General features: G+C 40.2%; 1 protein-coding gene across 1 annotated transcript; it reads right to left on the bottom strand.

Annotated features, from left to right (window-relative positions):
• Nucleotides 1-303: 303 nt before the first annotated feature.
• TM4SF18 (transmembrane 4 L six family member 18) lies at nucleotides 304-17,807 on the bottom strand. The gene is made up of 5 exons (XM_036756069.1): nucleotides 17,289-17,807; nucleotides 13,944-14,033; nucleotides 8,534-8,676; nucleotides 5,599-5,779; nucleotides 304-902 (listed from the first exon to the last, which is right to left on the bottom strand). Exons 1-5 carry the CDS (start codon nucleotides 17,463-17,465, stop codon nucleotides 888-890), a joined length of 606 nt encoding a protein of 201 aa, XP_036611964.1. The 5' UTR covers nucleotides 17,466-17,807; the 3' UTR covers nucleotides 304-887.
• Nucleotides 17,808-24,945: the final 7,138 nt, after the last annotated feature.

The following is a 24,945-nucleotide window of genomic DNA, read 5'->3' as shown; positions in this document are numbered from 1 at the left end:
TACTTCCTTTGTCAAGTAAAAGTAGTTAATATAAATGAAAACAACATTAAACATTTATGAAGACAGACAGACATTTATGATGACTAATATATAGTTCTTGTAGGATGGATGATTGAGCATGCTGCCCTCCTCTCAGTGGACAGAGAGGTACAGAACTATGGCAGCAGACTATTACATATGCCATCATTGTCCTGGTTGGCTTTCCTCAACTGCTTTTCCTTGCGATGAGGGAGGATTCTATGGTGGGAGCTAGTCTGATCAGTCTTTGGTATTTAAAAAGAAACAAAGGGAATCCACACAACCTTTTAAAAACTTCTTGAAAAGATTTTATTGTGATATATGTGCAGAGACTTTATAGATCACATACTTTTTGCTTCCCTTCCTCCTCTTGCCTCTCAGGGTTGGGAATGACCAGAATAAAATAAAAGGATAGACTGATCAAGGGAGACATCATGGTACAGTGGAAACAGCACTGGCCTAGAGTCAGGAGATCTGGGTTCAAGTCCTCCCTCTGACTTTCACTATACGTGTGAGCACTTAAACTCCCTGGGCTTCATTTTCCTGCTTTGTAAAATGAAGGGGATTGTATTAAAAGGCCACTGAGGAACTCTTCAGCTCTAGATACATGAGCCTGTGATTAGCCCATAATGCAATGCCTAGCATAGTGCCTGGCACATAGAAGATGCATAATAAATGCTTATTGACTGACTAACTGACTAACAGTCATAGTGAGTTTTGGACCTTTAATGAAGGGGGGAAGCTCTGGTGAAGAGGGAGGAGCATCAATAAGAAATCACATCATTTGAATCTATATTTGTATCCACAAGTCTAAACAACTGAGGTTGAAGGCCAGGTCTGGAGCTCACGTAAAGGACTGTCTTCCTCATTCAAATGATTCCAGGCTGGAGAAAAGAAGAAAAAGCAAGTTAGGTAAAGTTGTAAATCTGGCTCGAGGAGTAACATAGAATCATGTAGTAATTTAGACATAAACCTGAGAAAAATGGTTTCTTTGTTTAGGGGGAAGTGGTAGGAAGGAAGTTATTTATCTGGAGAAATCCAATACTAAGAAAGATATTACAAATTTAATGTGGGACTTCTGAACTTCCTGAAATATTAATGCTCTTCTTTCTTGCTAACAAAGCATTTGTTAAGCTATTCTTTACCACAGATTCCCCTTTTTTAGGTTTTTTTTGAGTTGAATGATTTCTCTGTTGGTTAGAACTTGCTAACAAAAAGGTTTTGACATTCACTGACCTTATTAATATATTAGTATTTTAAGAGCTGCAGCTACTTTGGTAGGATAAAATAAAGAAATCTCTTCCATTTTCTTCACTGTCCAAAGTACTCACCAATATATCCAGGGAGTAGACCTGGATGTAAGAGAGGTTTTCAGTCTTTGATAATCTGACCAAGCCAGGACATGGGTTCAAATCCTGCATCTGACATCTACTATCTTGAGCAAGTCACTTCTCTAGGCTTCAGTTTCTTCATCTGGTAAGTGAATGTGTTGAACTAAATGGTCTCTGAGGTCCCTCCCAGCTCTATGTCTATGAGCCTGTCACTCCAGGAACTCTCAACTACAGGGAAATGTTTCCCAGGGCTTTGGGCTTTGTCTCCTTAGCAGAGGGAAGAAGGAATTTCAACATGTTATGTGTATACGCATATGTATATATGTATATGTCACTGGGTATGGCACTGCCCCCTAATTATCCTTAGACTCTTTCCCTGGGCGGGTGCTGGCTTGATCACCCACTGCAGTGGGTGGTCAACTGGTTCCCCACACGTCATCCATATGACTACTGCTCTAATTTTCAGGAACCTGTGGGTGATTATACCCATTAACGCTGTAATTCATAATCCACCGCCGGTCTACTTCCCATTAACAAATCAACCACTAATACTCAATCTTAACCAAAATATTTACTGAAAATGCAAATAACATTTATATAACATTCTACCCTTAGACCTTAATTCCACTCTCAACAATGAATGCAACATCTGTCAGGAGAGTGGGCACACATCTGCAGTCCCAGGGCAAGTGATACACATATACAGAGAATACATAGGACCAGGGCAACTCAAGTCACTGAGACTGTAGACTTCTGCATTCTTTTTCATAGAGTTCCCTCCATTAGTATAGTTTCTGTATTGAATAGATGGCCATCTACAGTCAGTATCTTCACTAACCCTCTCCTTCTCTTCTTGACATACTGGCTTCCAACTTCATCATTTAATTGAAACCACCATCTCCAAAGTTACCAATGATCTCTTAATTATTGAGTCTCATGGCCTTTTTTCAGTTCTCATCCTTCTCGACCTTTTATTTTGCCTTTGCCTGCAGAAAATGAATCAATCATCCACTTTTCCTTCACACTCTCTCCTTTCCATGTCTTGGTGACACTGTTCTCTCTTGGTTCTTCTCATACTTGTATGACCTCTCCTTTTCAGTCTCCTTCATTCAGTAATCCCTACTAATGGTAAGTGCATCTCAAGGACCTGCCAAGGCCTCTTCTCTTCTCTTTCTATATTTTTTTTTTGCTTGGTGATCTCATCAGATCCCATGGATTCAATTATCATCTCTATGCAGATAATTATAATATCTGATTATTCCATCTCTAACCTTTCTACTGACCTCCAATCTCCTATCTCCACTGGATAGCCAATAGACAGCTTAAATTCAACATGGCCCAAACTGAACTCATTATCTTTACCACCAAATCTTCTCTTCCCAACTTCCCCATTACTGTTGAGAGTACCACTGTCCTCTCTGGCTTCCATCCAGTCTCACCTTAAGTCCTACCTTATTAAAGAAGCCATTTTCAAACTTTCCTAATCTTTGTGCATTTCCATAGAGATTATCCCAAATTTATCATATATATGTGTATATATATATATGTACACACACACACACACACACACACACACACATATATGTATATATAAAGTCTTATTTGTATTTACCCTTCATGACCCTGTGGAGCATAACACACTAGTACTGTCCCTGGGGTTTTCTTGGCAAATATATTGGAGTGGTTTGTCATTACCTTCTCAGTGGATTAAGGCAAACAGAGGTTAAGTGACTAGCCCAGGGTCATGCAGCTAGTAAGTGGTTGAGATCAGATTTGAACTCAGGTCTTCCTGACTCCAAGCCCAGCACTCTCCACTGAGTCATCATCTAGTTGCTTCCATATCTTGTTTGTACCTTGTTGTTTTCATGTTATTCTTCCCATTAGACTGTGAACCCCTTGAAAGCAGGGGACACACCCACCCACCCACCACGCAATTACTTTTTTTGTAACCTCAGCACTCAGCACAGGGTCTAGCACAGAAATGGTGCTTAATAAGTGCTTATTAACTGACACTTATTTAACTGGCAAAGCACACAGCTCAAAATTGTCCTAGCAGGTTGGCTTAGGTAACAGCGTAGGCAGATCCAACCTCCCCTACCTGCAGGGGCAGGATCCTGAGTTGTTTGCCTAAAGTATATACTATTTTTCATGTCCCTAAAAGTACTGACTTCAGAGAGATAACAGCACAGATAACCTAACTTCCCGTCAGTTGCTGGCAGCCTTCAATGCCACAAATGGAAGCAGACATAGACTAGACAATGAGGGCTTTGCTTTCCAAATCTAGACAATTTGGAATTTATAAGTTCTATAATCTTTGCTTATCCATTTACCAAATGCTTCTTGAGAATACGTAGGGTGCTTCAAGGGGCATAAAAATGTTCAGGCCTTGATGTCAAAGAGCTGATAAACTGGCAGGAATTATAATGTTATACAACATAATACTACATAACAATATTCATGACTGGCTTTTATGTGGTGCCTTACATTCTTATCTCATTTGATCCTCACAACTGGCCTAGTAGCTGCCTACTTTTTATTTTATAATCTCCATTTTACAGCTAAGGAGACTATGGATCAGAAAAACTAAGTGACTTGCCCATGGCACACAGGATTTCAATCTAGGTCCTCCAGATTCCAGGTCTAGCACACTTTCTTCTTTATCAAGTTGCCTCTTATAAGACATATTTTATTTTATTTTTATTTTCAGCTCCACCTTTTCTCCCTCTCTCCACCCTTTCCTTCACCCATTGAGAAGGCAAGAAATATACATATGGAATAATGCAAAACATTGTTATAAGACATATGCACAAATGACTTAGTTAATATCTTATAAGTGCTCTATTTATGGCACAAACACAGAGTTGCAGGCATGAATAAAAGGAATGGATTATTCATGTCTGGGGAGATACAGGAAGGAATCATGAAGAAAAAGGGAGAGGAGGAGGAGGAGGAAGAGGAGGAGAAAAGGAGGGGAAGGAGAAGGAAGGAAAGAAGGAGGAGAAAGGGAAGGAAGAGAAGGAGGGGAAGGAGGATGAGGAGAAGGAGAAGAAGCAAGAATAGGAAGAAGGAAGGAAGAGGAAGAAGGGAAGGAAGAGGAGAAGGAAGAGGAATTTGAGTTGGACATTGAAGGATGAGTAACATTTCCATATGTGGAGAGTGGGAGTGAATTGGTAATTAAGATGGGCTTTTAACACTTATTCAATCAAGTGCCCTTGAAGAGCTTGGCCTTTGTTTCCTTGATTAAATTAGGAGTCCTTGATGACCTCCTTGACTCAAGGGAAAGCCTAGTTTACATGGGTTTGAGTGAAATGTTTGTGACATCAGAGGCTTTTAGACCACGTGAGTTTAAGTTGCATTTTTGTGATACTTTTAGGTCACATGGGTGAGTCACATGTGTGAGTCACCTTTGACCCTGAACAAGATATATAAACCCAGAGGTTGGCATTCTCCCTGGGGGCTCTGAGCCATAGGAGGGGTGGCACGTGACTCTGGGCCAGCCATTGTTATGAGGTCTCTGGCTCCTGAACTCAGATGTTGATGGTTTCTTGGTAATTATGAATTGTATTATGTTTGTAATTTGTTTGTATTTGCTCTGAAGTTTGGGGTGCTGGCTTTTCCTCCTGAGCTAAGTGAATGATATTTGTATGTTGGATTGCTAACCCCCTAGCATTACTTTCCTTAGTAAAGCAGATCAAAAGAACCTGTGCTGGCAGCGTTCTTGTTGTTGGGCTTGTGTTGGTCTTTCACACCCACAGCAGCTGCTAGCTGAACTGTTGCAACAAAATGCCATAGTTGGGTAGGATCTGCAGAGTAAAAAGAAAGTATGGAGTTTTGGGGTACTGAGATGGTGGTTGAATGTCTCCCAGTTATTGGATTGCTCTTTGTACTTGAGGTGGCTATAGTTCTATGGAGCCCCAGGAGCAACAAAGGCCTGAAGGGGGAGAATTGGAAGGAAGTCCAGGCAGAAGGAATGCAGAACTCACTGCATCCTTCATTCTGCCTTTTCAAAACAGGTTGAATGAAGAGAGTCCAGAGACAGGGAGACAGTTAGGAGGCAGTTAGGTAAGTGATAAGAGTCTAATCTTGGGTAGTGTCAATGGAAACAGAAACAAAGAGATGGAATTGAGGAAAAGTGTAAAAAAATAATTTACAGAACTTGGCAACCAGATGAACGAGGAGAGTTTCAGAGACAGAGAAGTTCTAGCTCCCTCTAGCCTTCTGAACCAATGTAGTTTCAGGAGCAGGTTACCTGTATTATGACTGAGTAGGTTGTACATAGTATCTTGCTGAGTTCAATGATGACTTTTATGAGAGAGATGATCACTTGGAGACCACTGAGCGTTATAAGAATAGAAAATAAAATAATATTCCATTCAACAACATGAGCAGGTTCCAGGCACTGGCTCCATGTGCTAGGATCACTGAGGAAACTGTAACAGAGGAGAAAAGGGGCAAAATGAGACTGATGACTCATTCATTTTTATACCATCTAGAATGAGGCAAAAATAACTGAAAAATGTAAAGCTCTCTTAACATTCATTTGTTCCAGCAACAGGCATTTCCTAAGCTCTTTATGTATTTATTACACTATGCTAGCTGGTGTGGGTTGTACAAAAAAAAAATCAAAGACTAGAGGACAGAAGGGGAATAGGGCCTGGACCCATGATTTCTTTGGCTTCAGGAACTCCCTCTACCAAGGCAGGCTGGTACCTTCTCTTGAACTTATCATCTAGAAGTATTTTGCCCAGGCTTACAGAGCCAAGATCTCTCAGAGGTGGGTCTTAAAAACAGGTTTTTCTGGGCTTCAAGATCAGCTCTTTATCTACCTCTCATGGGATCATTGATTTAGAGCTGGAAAGAGCCTTTTAGAGTCATCTAATCCAGCTTCCTCATTTTATAGATGAAGAAACTAAGGCCCAGAAAGGTTGTGACAGGATTAGAACTTTAGACTGGAATCCTGATTCCAAGTCTGAACTTCTATCCTCCATATCACACTGTCTCTCCTCCATCTTTGTTCAATACCAACATAAAATGATACATGATCAAGTTGGTTGGTTGTTGTCCTTTGTTGTTGAAGAGGACCAAAATGACATCACTATGTTGGAGTCAAGGTAGAGTGTGTCCAACCATGGCTGATCAGACCAATACAAGCTTGGAAGTCTCTACCAAAGGTTGGACACAAATAAGTACCAAAGGATTGGAAGAAGCCATGAATTTTCTAGGAGTTCAGAGTAGGAAGAGATCACTGGATTAGAGTGGTCCCAGAGGATGTAGGACTGGGACTGGCCATATTCAGCAACATAGTTAAATTGTCAAAAGAATTTGGCCAAACATTTCCCAACTTGGTCCCGAGTTGCACCATTTCTGTTTTACTAATGTCCCTGGGTCTATGGGATTGTGGTAGAATCAGGATAGCCCAAAAAGCTCTTTCCAAAGGGACAAAACCTAGGAGTGATGGGTGAAGACACATTCCTGCAGCTGTCAGGAAGAATATCCTAACCTTTCAAAGTTCAAAAAGAGGAATGGCTGCCTTTATGAGTACTCCATAGATGGAAGTTGTCAAGGGAAGGCGGGATGACCACTTTTGGGGTATGTTTGGGAGAGGTGGTAGGGCATCCTTGTTCAGCTGTGGGTTGATCTCTGAGAACTCTTCCAATACTGTGATTCTGCCCTCCTGTTCAGTCAACATAATTGACCATAGTCTAACTAAGGGTAGGGACCCAAAAACATACCCTCCTGCTCCCTGGACTCTCAAGTCATGCTTAATCCACTTGGCAGACTTTTTGGCTCATTTTTTTATTTTGTTCTGCTTGATACATGTGTGGCATTAGGCTTAGTTTTTTTCTTTTTTTCAAATCTGTTTTTGCATGACTACACATCTCACTGCAAAGATTCCCTTGGCAGACAGATTTAAATTTTCCATTTTGTGGAAAGGTGAATTATGTTACCTGATACTCTGTGAAATCAAATTCAGGGCTGAGGATTATATACCACAGTAAATATGAAAAGGTCAAGTCCTCAGTATGAAAATTTGGTGTTAAATGAAGCATAGGATGAACACAGCCACCTCCTTGTCCTGAAGGTGAGAACCAAGAACAAATGTGCTATTGGGGGTTATGGGAACATGAAGACAAAATCAAGGCTCAAGATGGGGAACTGGAGACAAAGATGGGGATCAGTCACCTGTGGGTTGCTTCAGGTTTACTTCTCCATTTGGCAGAACCACTTCCTTCTTCCTCCATTTGATTGCCTTTCTGGGTCATTGACCAGCTGCCAGCCATGTAAGGTCTCCCAAGGCAGGAGCCTAGGCTACCTGTACCACTATGACCTTTCTCCCCTCACTGCCAAAAGGTAATGGGCAGAGGAGGTGATTGCAACTGATTTAGTAAATAAAGTCTGTCAGTCAATAGTTAAGACCTTACTATTTACCAGGAACTGAGCTAAGCAAGATGAAAAAAAAAAGTCCCTGCCCTAAAGGAGATTCCTTTCTAAAGACAGAGACAATACGTAAAAAACCAAATACATACAACATAGCTGGAAGTTAATTTGAAAGGGAAGGTGCTAGCAGCTGGGGTGGGGCAGAGGAACCCAGAGAGGTCCTTTCTAGAAGATGAGATTTGAGCTGTCTTATGACTTGACCAGCATCACAGAACTAATAGGTGTCAGAAGAACCCAGGTTTTCTTGACTCCCAGTCCACCACTCTATCTACCTTGTAATGCAGTCTCTTGCATCTGTCTATACTAACAAACAAAAAACAAGCCTGACCCATTTGTGAAAGTATGCAACTAAACTTACATCCTAGCTCCATTACTAACCTATAATTTACATCAGGCTAACTAATGTTACCTTGTACCCACCTTCCCCAGGTAAGCTCCATTCCAGAGCATTGACAAAATGTTTCCTTTATTTTATAGCTCTCTCTGATAACCCCTAAACACTGAACAACTGCGGTTTCCAATGATTGGTGGAGGGTACTAAATATGTATAGAATTTTCTACAAACAATAAACAGCTTTCTTTCCACTTGCATCTATTAACAAATATTAGCATTTTGGTGGACATTTTTACTTTTCAATTTGCTATAAAATTTGCATTGAACGATGACTACTAATAGGCATTATGAACAAGTGGGTGAATGCTAGAGACCTTCCCTAGCTTCCACAAATTGGGAAGTTACATCTTACCTCCCTCTGGCATCTTCAAAGACATATTCCCAGCCATTGAGGGTACGGCAGTATGGTCCTTGCACTAAGCCCAATGCTGATATCACCAGGCAATATCCGGAGAAAGCAATTCCAAGGACAGAAAAGATAATGGAGAGTAAACTCTAAATTAAATATAGAAGAATTTTAGTGACATTAAACAAGACAGAGGGTATTTCCAGTGAATTATCATACAGGCAGGCACCTCTTTTCTCAATCTAACTTGAACTTAACTCATTGTGTAAAGTCCCAACAAACAAATGTGCATTCTAAATCTAAACTGCTCTGCAAGTCTATAACTAGTAATTTTGAATTCTAGGCAAGTACCAACATCTGTGCTGGGGAAAGCCATACAAAGCTCTTCCTCAAATGAGAGATTGAGGGTGAGCAGAAGTGAAGGGGACAGAGGACTCTATAGTCTCCTATCCTGGTAACTTTCCATTTTAATTGTCTTTTGTAACTAGGTGCTAAACTCTATTATTTCTAATTACTAAGGATTTCAAGTGCACCTTCTAAATTTGTAACCCAGAGACAAAGCCCTAGTCACCTCATCCAAGTTATGATTCTAATGATTTGCAAAGTCTATTTTAAAGTATTTTAGTTTGGCATCATGTAAACAGATTTTACATGATTGGCCAAATTGTTTGTAGTCAAGTGTTATACAGGTAATAGGATTAATTTCTGGCACAGACATTGTGAAGGGGTTCATATTAATCATCAGCAATTTAGTAAGCCCTTACTATGTTCAAGGTACTATGCCTTGGGGAAACATGGAAGCAGAAGACACAGTCCTATTCTCAAGGATTTTACAACCAAATTGGAAAGATAAATGCATCTGACAACCTGAAGTTCTACCTACTATAAGAGACCCTTGCTGGTCCTCCCATTTGTTAGTTCTCCACCCTAGAAATTACTCTAAGTAAGTTTTTACTTCTCTATAAATAGATTGCAGCAATCAATCAATCAATCAATCGACAAACATTTGTTAAGCATATTTCACGGTGGTATAGTGGATGGTAAACCAGCCTTGAAGTCTGGAGGACCTGAATTCAAATCCTACCTTTGGCTCAGCTGAATGACCCTGCGTAGGTTATTTGCCCTCTCAGTGCTCTAGGCAATTGTCTAAGACCATTTAAGTTACCAAAAAAAGTGCTGACCTGCATTGAAAGGAGTTTCATTACCCAGGACTTTCCCATACTAGTGAAATCAGAAATCAAGTCTCTTTTCCTATCATCACAGAAAAATCTTCCCTTTTTGCATCACCAGTATCTAATACATTACTGGGAGCTTAATATATGCTTATTTGTTGATGGAAATGTATAGTATCAGCTCTTGGATGAGCCTGGAAAAAGGGAGGTGATTGAATGGAAATACTTTCCCAAAATATACTTTAGGTTATCCAGTTTTGTTCTTTAGTATGAAAAATTGGTTAATAGATTTAAATACAAATTCATATAGATTTCACAAGGATATGAAGAATTCCACATGACACACTTAATATCACTTGTTAATCATGGGGTCATTTATTTTTTGCTTCCAGTCTATACTTATTCTCTCTCTCTTTCTCTGTGTCTCTGTCTCTCTCTCTCCTTCTATCTTCCTTCCTTCCCTGTCTCTATCTCTGTCTCTCTTTCTCTCTGTCTCTCTCCCCTTCCTCCCCCTCTCTCTCCTCCTCTTTCTGCCTCTACCCTACCTAGTCTCCCTTCTTCTCTCTCTCACTCTTTCTCCTTTACCCTCCTCTTCCCTTCCTCCCTCTCTTTTTCTCCCTCTCCCCTATCTCTCTCTCTCTCTTTCTCTCTCTCTCTCTCTCTCTCTCTCTCTCTCTCTCTCTCCCTTCTTCCCTTTCCCTTCCTTGTCTCTCTCCCTTTCAGCTTCTCCCCACCCCCATCTTTCCCCTTCTCTCTCTTTTTTTTAAATAAAAACATTTCCTGTGTCTGGTTGTTTACTAATGTTCAACGAGAAAAAAAAACAAAAGGAAAGACATTCTCTGGATAGAGCCTAGGATTTAGTCAGAAGGCTTGGCTCAGCCATTAACTTTTCACTTGAATTTGGTCAAGTCACTTTGAGTGACTCTTTGAGTCTTAATTTCCTCATCAGACAAAACTGGATGAGATGATTGCTTAAAGTCTCCTCCAGCTGTGTAATGTTCTATAATTGCAGATTTATCATATCATCAAAACACACGGTATACAGAGTACAATGAATTCACCCTGGAGCCCAGATCAAGAAAGAATCCATTCATTTAAAGCATTAGCGAACTTGCCAAGATATATAGAAAAAATATTTAATAGGTTTCCTAGAACAGCAGAAATGATCCTCAAACTAATTCCCAGAACATTAAGTACTGTATGGTCTGTGTCTAGTAAACTGGCAAAATTTAAAACAACAACAGCTAGAAGCCATTTGCTCAGCTAAATGATTTCTGGGAAGGAAACAGCATTGTGATTCTTAGGATTCTCCCTAGGAAATGTGGTAGTAAAATATCTTTTTGGGGTTAGAGATTGAAAAGTTTTCTCTGTCAAGTATTCTTCTTTACCTAAGACTTAGCATCCTAGCTGAGGTGATAATACTCTCCCAGGTGCTTCCAGCTATCATATTTATTCCTGGAAAAGGCCCTTACCCAGGACTACAGAACAAATAATCATCATGAGATAAAAAAGAGAGTATCTGATTCTTGTGTAATCTGCAGATCAAATACCCAAGATACGGTTCTTTGTCTTCCCCCAGTCCCTTTGTTTCCCTAGCTCTTTCTTGGAAGCCCAGCCTAGGTATTACTACTGCCTCTTCTGCATCTGGGCCTATATGTTAGCTTAACATAGAATATTTAAATTGGAAGGAGTATCATTCATCTCATTTTACAGGCGAAGAAATGGCCTCAAAGAGAAGTGACTTGCCCAAGGTCACACCGGTAATAACCAGAGACTCAAGACTTCTAATGACAGATCCACAGCTTCCCCCCCATACTGTGCCATCTTTTCCATTGATCCAAGGTTACCAAATGGGTAGTGCTGAAAGATGAAAGTATAGAGACAGAACTTAGAGATAGCATAAAAGACAAAGCTTTGGGAGTATATTAAAAATAAACACACACACATACACACACAGAAGTTCAGCATTAGAAGAGACCTCAGCGTGAGAAAGAAGGCAAGCAGAAATCCAAACCTACCTAGAAAACAACAATAAATTCTCCTTGTGGCATATATTTTTTGCTTGGTTTTGATGACAATCATTAAGCCTCTGCTTGAAGATGTGAAAGAGAAGAAAGCTATTTCCTCCTGACACAGCTCAGTTCATTTCAGGATTGCTCTGATCACCCGGAAATTTTAAGTGGTGTTATTTGACCTTTGTTTATGAAGAGGACTGTGACATCACAGGTGATGTCTTGACTTGCCCATGAATTGGATTCCAGTGAGGCAGAGTTGCACAAAGTTGGCAGCTTTGCTCTCTCTTCCTGAGCCACCCAAATCCAGTGGTAGGACAACAGTCAGGAAGACTCGACTCTCCCAAGACACGGGATGCAATTTCTCCTTTTCATTTTCTTAGTTCTCCCTGGTTCTGTCAAGCAGAGTCAGTTTTTTAATCTTTCCTCTCATAGACCTTGGGATATTCGAAGAAACCTATCACATATCCAGAAGTCATTTCTTCTTCAGGTTAAATATTCCCAGCTCCTTCCACTAACATGGACCTTTGCCCTTCTCTGTATGCTGTTTGGCTCTTATCAATGTCCTTTCTAAAATATGGTGCACAGGTGTGAACATGATAGTACAGATGTGGTCTGATTTGGGGCTATCTTCTCATTCTTGGGAGCTAGGTATCTTTTAAGAGAGCCCAATATTGGCTTTTTATTTTAATGCAGTTATCATTTGTTTCTCATAATAAGATGTTTAAAAAAATGATAGTTAACTTCTGAATTTTTACAATTATAATTTTTGTTATTAAGGAATAAAAGAATATTGAATCTTTTAAAGACATTTATCCTGTATACATCTAGTTTGTACACATTTGCCTGTGAGTTGTCTCAACGAGCTTCTTGAGGGTAGGAACTGTCTTTTGCCTCTTTTTATATCTGCAGTGCTCAGCACAGTGCCTGGCACATAATAGGGGCTTAATAAATGTTTATTGAATTGATTTGAGCAGTATCTTTATCCTTGGGGCCCCAGATGATTTTGCTATCAACTTTCATTAAGGTCAATAACAAAACAGCTTACTTCACAAGGAGTATATGACTGTAAGCTTCACGCCTTCTGTCAGGAAGGAAACAGGTTCAGGCTCGTGTAATTCTACAGACCTGAAGAGGGAGTGGGAAGCTGAAATTCTACACTCATTTCTACCTCTCACTCTTTGTATCATAGCGTGGACCCGTATTGAACTTGCAATCCATTAAAAGTCTCAGAACTGGGGCAGGTGGGTGGTGCAGTGAGTAGAGCACTGGCCCTGGAGTCAGGAGGACCTGAGTCCAAATGTGGCTTCAGACATTTGACACACTTATTACCTTGGGCAAGTCATTTAACCCCAATCGCCCTGCCTTACCCCCTCTAAAAAAAGACCTTTTTCAGACAACTGCTTTCCTACTTACTACCTATGTGAATTCAGGCAAATCTCTTCATATCTCTGGGCTTCAGTCTCAACTCAGGGAAGTTGGACCTTCACGTCTCCTTCAGCCCTTAAATCTATGCTCCCGTTTATTGCTTAAACGGGGTTGATCAGGGGAACTCTACCCATCTCCCACTTCAATTTGATGAGCAAAATCTCCTCTCCTAGAGAATAAGAGACACTCAGTGGCCCTTTGTTGATAGGCCAGATTGGTTTGTCAAGAGTCATGACCTTACCCTATGGGGGAGAAGCATGCTTGCAAAATTGCCTAGGTGAAAGGGAGCAAAACTCCTCCGATCAGACCTCCTCCCTTTGCCTTCTTAAACAGTATTACTGAAAATTGTGTAACTGAGATTTCAATTTCGCCAAAATACTTTGTTTTGAGCTTTTTGAAATGAATAAAGTCTCAAAACCAGACTTTAGTTGTTCAGTTATGGAATTGGAATGTGCTAAAGCATTACACATTGTTACTCTCTTATTTGCAGACCCAGTCTGAGAAGAGTAAATAGAACCCAAACCTACTTAGAAAGGACAACTAGGTGGCACCATGGATAGAGTTCTGGGCCTGGAGTCTGGAAAGGCTAAGTTCAAATCCAGCCACAGACACTTTCCTAGCTGTGTGCCCCTGGGCAAGTCACTTAAGCTTGTCTGCCTCGGTTTCCTCATCTGTTAAATGAGCTGGAGAAGGAAATGCAGACAACTCCAGTATGGGGTCCTGAAGAGCCAGATACAAATGAGGCAACTGAACAATGACAACAAAACCTACTTAGAAAGGAACAACAGCAGACTCTGCTCTTACCATGTATTTTTTGCTGCAGTTTTCACTCTGACAGCATTTATATGGTGTATCCTTCTCCAATATTAGAAGAGCTGCAGCTACTATAAGCATCTGGAGGAGAGTAAAGGTAAAAGGTTTAAGAATGATGCCTTCACCCCTGCAGTCACCACATTGCCTATCTTCAAAAGTAACTTTCCCTTCATTTAATGACAATGATAATGGGCAGGTAAGTAGGGTAGTACATAGAGTGGTGGGCCTGGAGCCAGGACGACTTATTTTCTTGAGTTCAAGTACAGCCTCAGACACTTACTGGCTGTGTGACCCTGGGCAAGTCACTTAGCCCTGTTGGTCTCAGTTTCCTCATCTGTAACATGAACTGGAGAAGGAAACCAGTCCAGCATCTTTGCCAAGAAAACCCCAAATGGGGTCACAGAGAGTCAGACATGGCTGAAATGACTGAACAATGATAAAGGAGAAGGAAATGGCCATTGACTAATGTACTCGTCTCATTGACTAATGAGAGAGGGGATTTAGCATCCAGGCTAGTTTTTCCCATTTTCTCACTGACTCAGTCTGTGAATGTGGGAAAATGATTCACCTGAGGTTTTGCTTTTGTTTACCAGCCTCTCTCTCTCCTTCACTATATTAACTACATATTATAGTATAGTTGTTTTATATATTTATAGTTACTACATATATTTATTTATAGTTATTATATATATAATATATATTCACTATATTAACATCTGGCACTCCCAGACTCAGGCTGTACCTATAATTTGAGAAATAAAGTGAATTAGGTTCTCTGAATTATCCAGGTTGCTTGTCTGCATACATCAAATAAACTAATGAATTCAGTTCACTCCATGTAGCATTTTTGGTCTGTAGACCAAATCTCTGAAAGTTTAATCTCTGAAAAGAACTTTAATTTGTTTATCGTTCCAAAACCCTGACTTGCATCCCGGAGTATTGTGAGGCTTGTAGTTCTGAGAGAATTCACCGCTGAAACATTAACTTCATGCAGGAAACATATGCCGAGTTGACTTCCACTGTTTTAGATTGGTAGCCAGATTTTCTAGAGTTTGACTATTAAAGAGAGAGCGTGGCATAGAGAGGTGGTGGTGGAGACGCGGGTTCAAGTCCTGTCTCGGACACACGCGACTTTGGGCAAATCCCTTGTCCTCTCGGTGCCCAAGGCAACTCTGAGAGGATAAAGTTGCAGAGATGTTACTGGTCTGAATTTGTAGAGGGAGCTTCCTCCTTTCAGAATTTCCTAAAACCACTGGAAGGACAAGTAGTCTCCATCCCTAATCTCAGCTATCTAAACTCTGGCGGCATTAATCCGTTTAGTGATTTTACGTATTTTCAAAGGCTCCCAGATGGTATAATCCCTGTGACAGATCTTTTGGCAAATACAAGAAGGGGCGCTGAGAACACCTGTCACCAGGGCAGATCACAAGCCACCTCTGACTGAGGAGACCGGTCCTAGGACTTACCTGAAGCACGAGCAATTGAAGTCACCCTTGCTCAGTCACAGAACTAGTTCCTGAGGTGGGATTTGAAACCAGATCTTACTGACTCTAAAGTCCACACATCTACTACCCCAGCCTGTCCCTGACATAGCTGTCCCGAGCTTATACTTTATCCAAGATAACAGCAATTGATTCCCACCCCTTTTCCTAGAACCATTTTTTTAAAAGGAAGTTAGCTACATTGCATTTTAATTCTCTTTAGGATTTCAAATGCTTCCATTTTCAGGACCTAGGCCTTAAAGCAAAATTGATTTTGTTCCTTTCTCTTAACTGAGATCTCAGTTACAGCTTCCTCTATTGCTTTTCTGCTATCTAAACTCAGTTCTACCTAGCACTGCCCCCTGGGTCCACACATTCAGTGAGACAGCCAGATGTTTCTTTAGTAATTTATCTATTTTACTAGAAAATCCCACATTTTCTGGGCCAACTATTTAATTATAAAATAATAAATAATACATAAATATTATATAATATACAACATAATAAAATAAATAATATACATAAATATTTTATAATAAATATAAATAATAAACAACACAATGAATAATAAAATAGTTAATATAAATAATAAAATAAATATAATGATATATTAATAAAAATAAAATAAATAATAGTAAAAGGATTTGTTCTGTGAAGTTTAGATTCAGTCAGAAGGTCACATCTGAGGATCTAGGGGGTCACATATGGTTTCAAGGCTGCAGGTTCCCTCACCCCTAATTTAAGTAGTTTCTCTATCCTACCCTCCAGCAAGTGTATTTAATTTTTTTTTAAAAATTCTGACCTTAAGAAACACCAAGTAAAATGAGCACTTCCATGTACATAGTAGCTCAGACAATCCATCAGATTGGACGGAAAAATAGAGTCTCTATTATGTGTAACTTGCTTTTTTTCTTTATGTAATCAAATGAAAATTCAACCCATAACTTTTAAAGCTGTGCAGCTTGTCCATGATACTTTTTAGACTTTTGCTCTCATCTGCTCATTAAAAAATGATTCCCTTTCTTTCTTTGTAAATTTGATAACCCCAACACAAGCTCTTCTCTCCCTCCCAAATGAAAGAAAAGAAAAAAAAAATTAAAAGTGAAACAACCCTGGAGGTGTATTTATATTAAATCTCTTCTAGATAAATGCATTATTAGAAGGTTCCAAGGTAGGACATCTGTGTTGGTAGAAATGTTACATGGTCAAGGGTCACATCTGAGAGTTGTTTTTTAGAGATGACACTAGAAAATATGAGATTTGGAGTTAGAAGACTTGAGTTCAAATCTCATCTCTCAGGTGCCATGACCCCTCTGAGGCTGTGTTTCTTCATCTTTAAAATGAGGGGCTCTTATTATATGGCCACTGAGATCCCTTCCTGGACTATGAACCTCTGATACTGTGTTTTAGGGCAGAGTTGTTACCAAATGGTCGCATACTAATCATCAACTAACTCTTTGACTTAAAAACAAAAACAAAAGGATTCATCATGCCAGGCGGCTTGGAGAAGCTCCAGTGTGTCCTCTCACTAAAGGAGATGCTAAAAAAAATGGCAGACTAGGACATGAAATCTGTGCTCAAGGAGAGCAATTTATCTAGAGGTCCAGTACCCTAAAACAAACAAAAAATAAAAAATAAACCTAGGTTACCAAGGACTTTCTAGTCTTGTGAGTCAAATTTCCTCCCAATTTCATCATGCTTAAATCCTTTATATTGGTGACACTATAAACAGTTGCTTGATCAACTATGTCCCACCCTTGGCCCCTGTTCTATTATTATAGCCCCTTCATTTACCACTTTTACTTCAGAATAAGACATTTTCCTGACAAGTTCAAATCCCCTGAACACAACTTACCATGATGCCTGAGAAACAGATCCCTTCAAAATACCACACATAATTAGTGAGTTTGTGGCTGGATGCATACGATGTCTGTCCATTTGGAAAATATAATAAGATATTAACAATAATGCTCCAAAGTGCAAGGGGAATTATCAGGCAACTGAGGCAGCCGCTGCATCTCCGAGCCCCCATCCTGGTGTGGTCAGTGCGGTGTGTAGTCTGCAGAACGCGAGAGTGTCAAAAAGGACTTAAAGGTTTCTTTCCCCTTCTTTTTTCCTTTCTTTCTTTCTTTGTTTCTTCCTTTCTTTCTACCTGTGATTTTCTTTTCTGGGTCAGACTTTCACTTCATATTCATGAGGAGCTGGTTGCTTAGTTATAACTCCAGCCAAACATGATCAGCGTTAAATAGTAGTTTACTGTTCAGGGAACAATAGACAATAATCACTAGCTGAAGAGCCTGGCTTGTCTTCATCCTGTGCCAGAAGTAATAAGGTATGTTGTGCGGTGGGTTGTCTTTTTTTTTTCTTTCTGGTTTTAATGTGTCATTTTCCTCTAGATTGAAGACCTCCTGTTTTAACCCTGAGTGAGTTTTAAGAAGGAAGTTTATAGAAAGGAAAGTGAAGCCAGGCAGCTTTCATCCAACTGTTGGAAGCAGGAGGTTTAGTGAAAACAGGATGATCTTCTGATACATCACAGAAGCAAGCCCTAGGAGCACTGTGAATTCTCACAGCTTGACTTTATGCCTATGTTAGGTACCCATCTTCCTTCCCTGGAGTTCATATGTATGTATGTATGTACACTTGTACATATATACACACATCTGAGACAAAGAGGCAGAGAGAGAGAGATGACAGACAGAAAGAGAGAAAGAGGGTGGGGCAGAGAGAGGCAATGTATTATAGTGGATAGAGAGGAGTCTTCAGAATATTTAGGAAGATGTGAATGTAAGTTTTCTTTAGTGGTTCAGGCATAGATCTGGTCCATTTCTATCTACTTACCCATCTATCTATCTATCTATCTATCTATCTATCTATCTATCTATCTATTGATCTAGTGACCCATCCATCCATCCATCCATCCATCCATCCATCCATCCATCCATCTGTCCATCCTGTCTATCTATCTATCTATCTATCTATCTATCTATCTATCTATCTATCTATCTATATCTAGATACACACATACACATATTTAATCTTCAATATATCCCTGTGAAATAATAAGCAGGAATTCAATCACCACCTTAATTAGCAGGAAGTAGAGGCAGGAAGAAATGGAAAGACCTGATAGCTTAAGAGGGCAGCTAGATAGCGCAAAGAATATAGTGCTGGACTTGGAGTCAGGATGACTTGAGCTCAATTACTGTCTCAGACACTTACTAGATATATGGGTCTGGCCTCAGTCTTCTTGCCTGTAAAATGGAAATGATAATACCCTGTAGTTTACAGGGCTGTCATGAGGATTAAATGTGATAATATTTGTAAAGCACTCTGTAGATCTTCAAGAGTCATCTAGATGCTAGCTATTGTTGACTTGGCCAAAGTTACCTAGTGATGAGAGGAAGATGCGGTCAAGGACCTGCAGGACTGTGGTATGATGGAGAGACAACTGCCTTCAGGAATCAGAGTATCTGGACTCAAGACTTCCTCTGATGTTTGTTATCTGTGTGTCCTTGGGTGACTTGCTTAACTTCCCTGGGTCTCGTTTTGCTAATCTGTTAAAATAAAGGGGTGGACCAGGACAGCCTCTGCTAACCCTTTAGCATTAAATCAATGATCCCCTCATTCCACTCTCAGGCTAGTGTGATACTGTTTAAGCCCGCACAGAATCCTTCTAATCCCAACCCAGGTCTGATCAGACACAGCATCATAATGGGGCTTCGTGCCATCGCTCAGAGGACTTTCTTCCATTGGCCCTGTTCAATGGGTGCCTCCCAAGCAGAGCCCGTAAGAAAAATGACTTGGGTTTCTGACTTTTTCCCTAACCTAGTGATCTAAACTAAACCCACAGTCCTTCTTTAGGCCTCCTTAAGAGTTTTTACTGCTAGTAACTAAGGAAACAGACAAAGATGGAAAACACCACATCAAAAGGGAAAGTTCCAAAGGCAGAAGTTTTAACAGCCAATCTTTGCTTTTAATGAAGTATAAATATAGCTTCACCTGAAATGTTTTAGCTCATTTCTGTTTTGTCTCAGGGGTCAGTTCCAGTCTAGCTTTCTCTCTTTCAATTTCCCAGACTTCATGCCTCCTCCCTGTCTTCCCCATCAGGGAGCACTTTGTGTGTTAGTCTCCAAAAATGGATCCCAAGGTAGAAAAACAGGTATCAAAAGTAGCTAACTGGGCCTTCATTTATGTCTCAGAGGATATTCTCAGCCCTCCATTTCAATTTCTTCCAATTTATACTGACAAAGTTAGTCAACTCTTCACATGAATGATGTCTAAGAAAAATGTGTACACACCTTTTAAAAATATATTTTTATTTATTTTGTTAAATATTTCCCAATTACATGTGAAAAATTTTTAACATTCATTTTTAAAAAATCTGAATTCCAAATTCTCTCACTCTCATCCATCCCCCATTCCCTGGGAAGGCAAGCAATACGATATCGATTATACATGTGAAGTCTTGCAAAATGTATTTCTGTATTACCACGTTTCAAAAGAAAACACACATCCATATACACAAACCAAGAAAAATTAAGAAAGTAAAAAAGTCTGCTTCCATGTGCAGTCAGAGATCATCAGCTCTGTCTGGAGGTAGATAGCATTTTTCATCATGGGACCCTTGGAATTGCTGGAATCATTGTCTTAATGAGAGTTGTTAATCTTTCACAGGCTTATCATGTACACACCTTTCAAGGACAGTTGTTTCATGTTGACACGGCTGAAATCAGAAAAGCATAGGCATCAGGAGTGATAGAACATCTATTTCCTTTTCTCCTCTATATCTCACTTCTACTTTCTGACTTCTTGCATCTCTGACCCAAACTTCTCACTAGATTGAACAGAAGTAGGCAACCTGAGAATATAAATTACATGTGGGTAGAACTCTCTATTTGACAAGGATTACTGGGAAAACTAAGAAACAATTTGGAAGAAATTAAGTTTAGATCTACATTTTATATCATATACCATAATAAACTCAAATTGACATGTGGCCTGAGTATTAGATCACACCACCAAAAAATGGAGAAGAACATGTGGAACATTCTGAAATATGATGCTCTACCATTGCTCTCTACCTCTAAAGTACTCACCCAGACTGTGGTACATCTTTAATACAGATGTAGGAAGCTGGGGGGTTCAGGGGTGTCCTGGGATCAAATCATACTCCCCTACATTTATGTTTTTTAAAAACCCAACAAAAATGCTTTACCTTTACATAGCAGATTTTCACTTTGTAAAGTGTTGTCCCATACATTAATTATCCCAGGTGACTCTCCTTTCCTGAAAACTCTATGAGCTATATAAAACAGGCATTTGGATCATAGGACTATGGATTTAAAACTGGAGGCCATCAGGGGCCAACCAATCCAACTGTTGGGCATTCTTATCAATGTCTTGGAGTAAGACATAGATGATGACAAAATGGATGATAGACTCAGGCTCCCATAAAGATCTTGATAGGCTCAAGCATTGGCCTGAATTGGATAAGATGAAATTCAATAGGGATAAATGGAAAGTCTTCCACTTGGGTACAAAAAAATCAATTCCACAAATTTAAGGTGGAAAAGGCATGAATAGATATCAGTTGTTCTGAAGAGAATCTGGGGATGTTAGTGGACTACAGGCTTAGTATGAGTCAGCACCAGCATTACCGGGCAGCCAAAAAAGTAATGCCATGTAATGCTGCCTTTAAGAGTGTCAAAGCCTTCAGGAATGAATAAGCCATAGTTCCAGTGAGCTCTGTTCTCATCTGGAGTAGGATATTCAGTTCTGGGGTGTCCCAAGACATTGGTAGATTGAAAAATGGCCAGAGGAGGGCAACCAGAATGATGACTTTCTTTCAGTCTATGTTATATGAGGATCAGATGATGGAACTGGACTAATTTAGTCTGGAAAAGAGAAGGTGGGAAGGGAAGCCCGGGTTCTAGGTTCCTCTCTCTCCCCTTCTTAGCAATGTATTCTTGGGTCATGTCTTGGCTTCTCTGAAGGAGGAGGAGCTCTAAAGTCCATCCTAGCTCTAAAACGTTCCAACCTGTTCCTTCTATTATGACACAACCTGAGAACACCAAAACCTGCCCAAGGTGTGATTGTCATGATATCTTTGATGAGGAGTTCCTGTTTTATCCATGAAAAAAGTAAGGGCAGCCATGCTGGAATGACTCACCTGGTACAACACTAGCAAGATGGAGGATGGGACCCAATGCTTGTGCTTCCATCGCCTTGTCTTTGTTTCCATGTGCGCGCTTGCGCGTACACACACACACACACACACACACACACACATACACCAGCTAATGGCACACAGTGAATAGAGTGTTGGGCCTGGAATCAGGAAGACCTGAGTTCAAATCTGGCCTCAGATACTTGCTAGCTGTGCGACCCTGGGCAAATCATTTAACCTCTGTTTGCCTCAGTTTCCTCATCTGTAAAATTGGGATAATAATAGCTAGAAAACAATATATTATATAATATATTATAAAATATATGTTATATATAATATATATTAGATAATATTATATAATATACATAAAATATAATATAATAGATAATAATAAACCATTTCCCAGCATTATTGTTAGGGTCAAATGGGATAACAATTATACAGCGCTGGTATGTATTGTTATTATGATTATTATTCTTAATCTCTCATTTCCCGAGACTATTCTGAGGGCAAAAATAGATTTCAGATAGGAAGTGCTTTGATAAATCAAAGGTAGGAATTATTATGCATGAAATTTTAAAAAACAATTATACTTTATTTAAACAATCATTTTTAAAATATTGAGGTCCAAATTCTCTTCCTCCCTTCGTCCCCTCCCCCACTCATTGAGAAGTCAAGCAATAGGATATCAATTATACATATGAAGTCATACAAAATATATGTCCAAATTAGTCATTTTGCCAAAAAAAAGAGAAGGAAAGTAAAAAAGTATATGCATGGTAATTTTTAAAAAATCTGTTTTAGAGTTCACAGTATCAGAGACCTAGAACTGGAAAGGATCCGAGATTTTGGGCTGGAAGGAACATTGAAGGCCATTGAATGTGACCTTGTTTTATGGATGGAGAAACTGAAGCCCAGAGAAAGTAGGTGACTTATTGAGATGAGTGGTAGAAGTGGGATTTGAACCCAGGTTCTTGGACACCAAATTCAGCACTTATTTTACTATACCACATTTCTTAGAAGAGGGGCATCTAGGTGGCACAGTGGATAGAGGGTCAGGTCTGGAGTCAGGAAGACCTGAGTTCAAATCTGGCCTCAGACACCTATCAACTGTGTGACTTTGGGCAAGTCACTTAACCCTTTCTGCCTCAGTTTCTTTATCTGTCAAATGAACTGGAGAAGGAAATGGCAAATCACTCCAGTATCTTTGCCCACAAAACCCCAAATGGGGTCACAAAGAGTCAGATGCAACTGAAAATGATTACACAACACACTCCTTAGAGGTCATCTGATTAATTGTAGGATCACAGATATCAGAGATTTAGAGTTGGAAGGAAATCAGAGGTCATCTAGTCCAAACCCCTTCATTTACATACTAAAGAAACTGAGGCTCAAATGAAATGTCATGTCCAAGGGAGAGCTAGGATTCACTCACACCCAGGTTCTTTGACCCCAGAGCTGTTCCATAGCTGTCCCTATCTTCTTCTCCATCGTACATGTCCTCCTAAAAACGCTGTATTGTATCTAGTTACAGTTTCAGCTTAATTGAATTAGAACAGGTTGTATTTTCATCATCCTGATGCCTGTTGGGCAAATTAAAGTCTCACAAGCTAAACCAGCTGGGAAAAGCAGCAATCGGGTTTCAGAGAGGTGTCTTGTGGGCTCCCTCTGGTGGATGTGGTTTTTCAACATATTTTCTGGCCATGAATCTGCAAATTTGGGAGGTTGCTCATTTTTGCCAGAGACATTTGCAGAAACAGCAGTGCAGACATTTGCGGTGACTAGGAGAGCCTGGAGACCCACAATTAATACTTTAATAGTTTCAGCTTCCTCCACCACTGAACCCTTCAGCAGAGTTGTTGATGAAAAACTAAACAGTCTAATTTGAGTTTCATGCCCTTTTAGAGAGAGATTTTTCCCTGGGGCTCACCCAAGATATTCTAGCCCATATGGTCTTTTCTCCCAGACTCAGCACACACCCTTTAGTGATGACTTTGAAGATATTCCAGAAGCAGTGAATGAAGGGAAAGGACTTGGAAGGCTGGGTCTGGGAAGAGGACAAACATCCAGGAGGACAGAAGGAGTCTAGGCCCTTTTCCATATATACACCAGCCCTTCAAATATTAGAAGATAGTTATCCACACCCAGGGAATATCTGCCCAGGAGAAGGCTTCGGGGTGTGATTATGAATCATGGGATAACAGAGTCATGGATCCTTCTCCATGTTTCTCCCATCAAGGGCAGTCCACCTGGTCACATTCCCCTGCTGTCCTCTAGCCTACCACTCATTAAACTGACTTCTCCTTTAGCTCATCTTTATAGAACCAGCCTATTTATGCGTTTTCACCAGTGGACTTTGAAAGACTATGCTTCCATTCCCACTTTTGTTAACTAAGCCCAATGAGTGACTGACGATGGGAATGCTACCAGTGACATGGGAAGACAGTTTGGTAGCTATATGGAGCAGCTGAAGTCTTGGCATGTCTCTGAGATCATACGGTGGGAGTGATCAGAAGGACAGGGGGAAAGAGAATGTCATCGTCTTTCCTGTTTTTTGCCAGCTCATGAGATTTGAGGCCATCTAGTCTACTACAAAGCCCTCATTTGACAGATGAGGAAAAATGAAGCCCAGGAAAAGTGACTTGTCCAAAGTCACTCAGATAGGAAGTGTCAAAGCCAGGATTTGAATACAGCCTCCAAATTCAGAATTGTTCCTACTTGCTCTGCCTAGGCCCCATCTCTAGAAGCCCTAGAATATTTCATAAATGTGGGAAGCAAATCTAAGTCTATAAACTGGGAAGATGGTTTGAAGGAGAGAACTGGAAAGGTCCTTGACCTTTCTTGACATCTTACGACTACCTGTCTGGGAAGTCTTCTGTGACATCTCCATAATTCCCATGAGTATGTCTACCTCTTTTCCTACATCTACTACAAATCCTGTCTTATATGATTTGTGGGCTCAAATTTGAAGCCCGTTGATAAATAGGACACATGGAGTCACTTTTCTCCAGTAAATGGCCATTTTCTTCCAAGGAATCTTGACTAAATCTGAATTTGTTTGCTGGTCTTTTACCCCACCCCCAGAACTGGTGGGCAGGCTTGCAGGGATGGTTGGCTTGTTCTGGCCTCTATTTCCTGTTCTCAACCGGAGAGCGGAGGAAATCCGCAGGTCTGGTGCCTGCTACCAGGGGACATGTTGACTCCAAAGGAAATGCTCCACCTAAAATAATTCTGGTCTGCAGCCTCTGAGTCATTTTGGAGTCAGGGTTGGAGGGCAGATGGATAACTAATTAACCCCAAAGGACTTGGGACGTGTGTGTGTGTGTGTGTGTGTGTGTGTGTGTAT

Source organism: Trichosurus vulpecula, chromosome 4, assembly GCF_011100635.1.
Source record: "Trichosurus vulpecula isolate mTriVul1 chromosome 4, mTriVul1.pri, whole genome shotgun sequence".
NCBI classification, from domain to species: domain Eukaryota; kingdom Metazoa; phylum Chordata; class Mammalia; order Diprotodontia; family Phalangeridae; genus Trichosurus; species Trichosurus vulpecula.
The sequence above is the reverse complement of the archived record's forward strand: the minus strand, read 5'-3'. Positions and strand labels throughout refer to the sequence as shown.

Coding starts and splice junctions, on each gene's coding strand:
- TM4SF18 (XM_036756069.1), bottom strand. CDS start 17,465: ATGGGGGCTCGGAGATGCAGCGGCTGCCTCAGTTGCCTGATAATTCCC. Junction 8,677..13,943: donor ACTGCAGCAAAAAATACATG/GTAAGAGCAGAG, acceptor TATTTAATTTAG/AGTTTACTCTCCATTATCTT. Junction 5,780..8,533: donor TTTGAAGATGCCAGAGGGAG/GTAAGATGTAAC, acceptor CCTCTGTTACAG/TTTCCTCAGTGATCCTAGCA.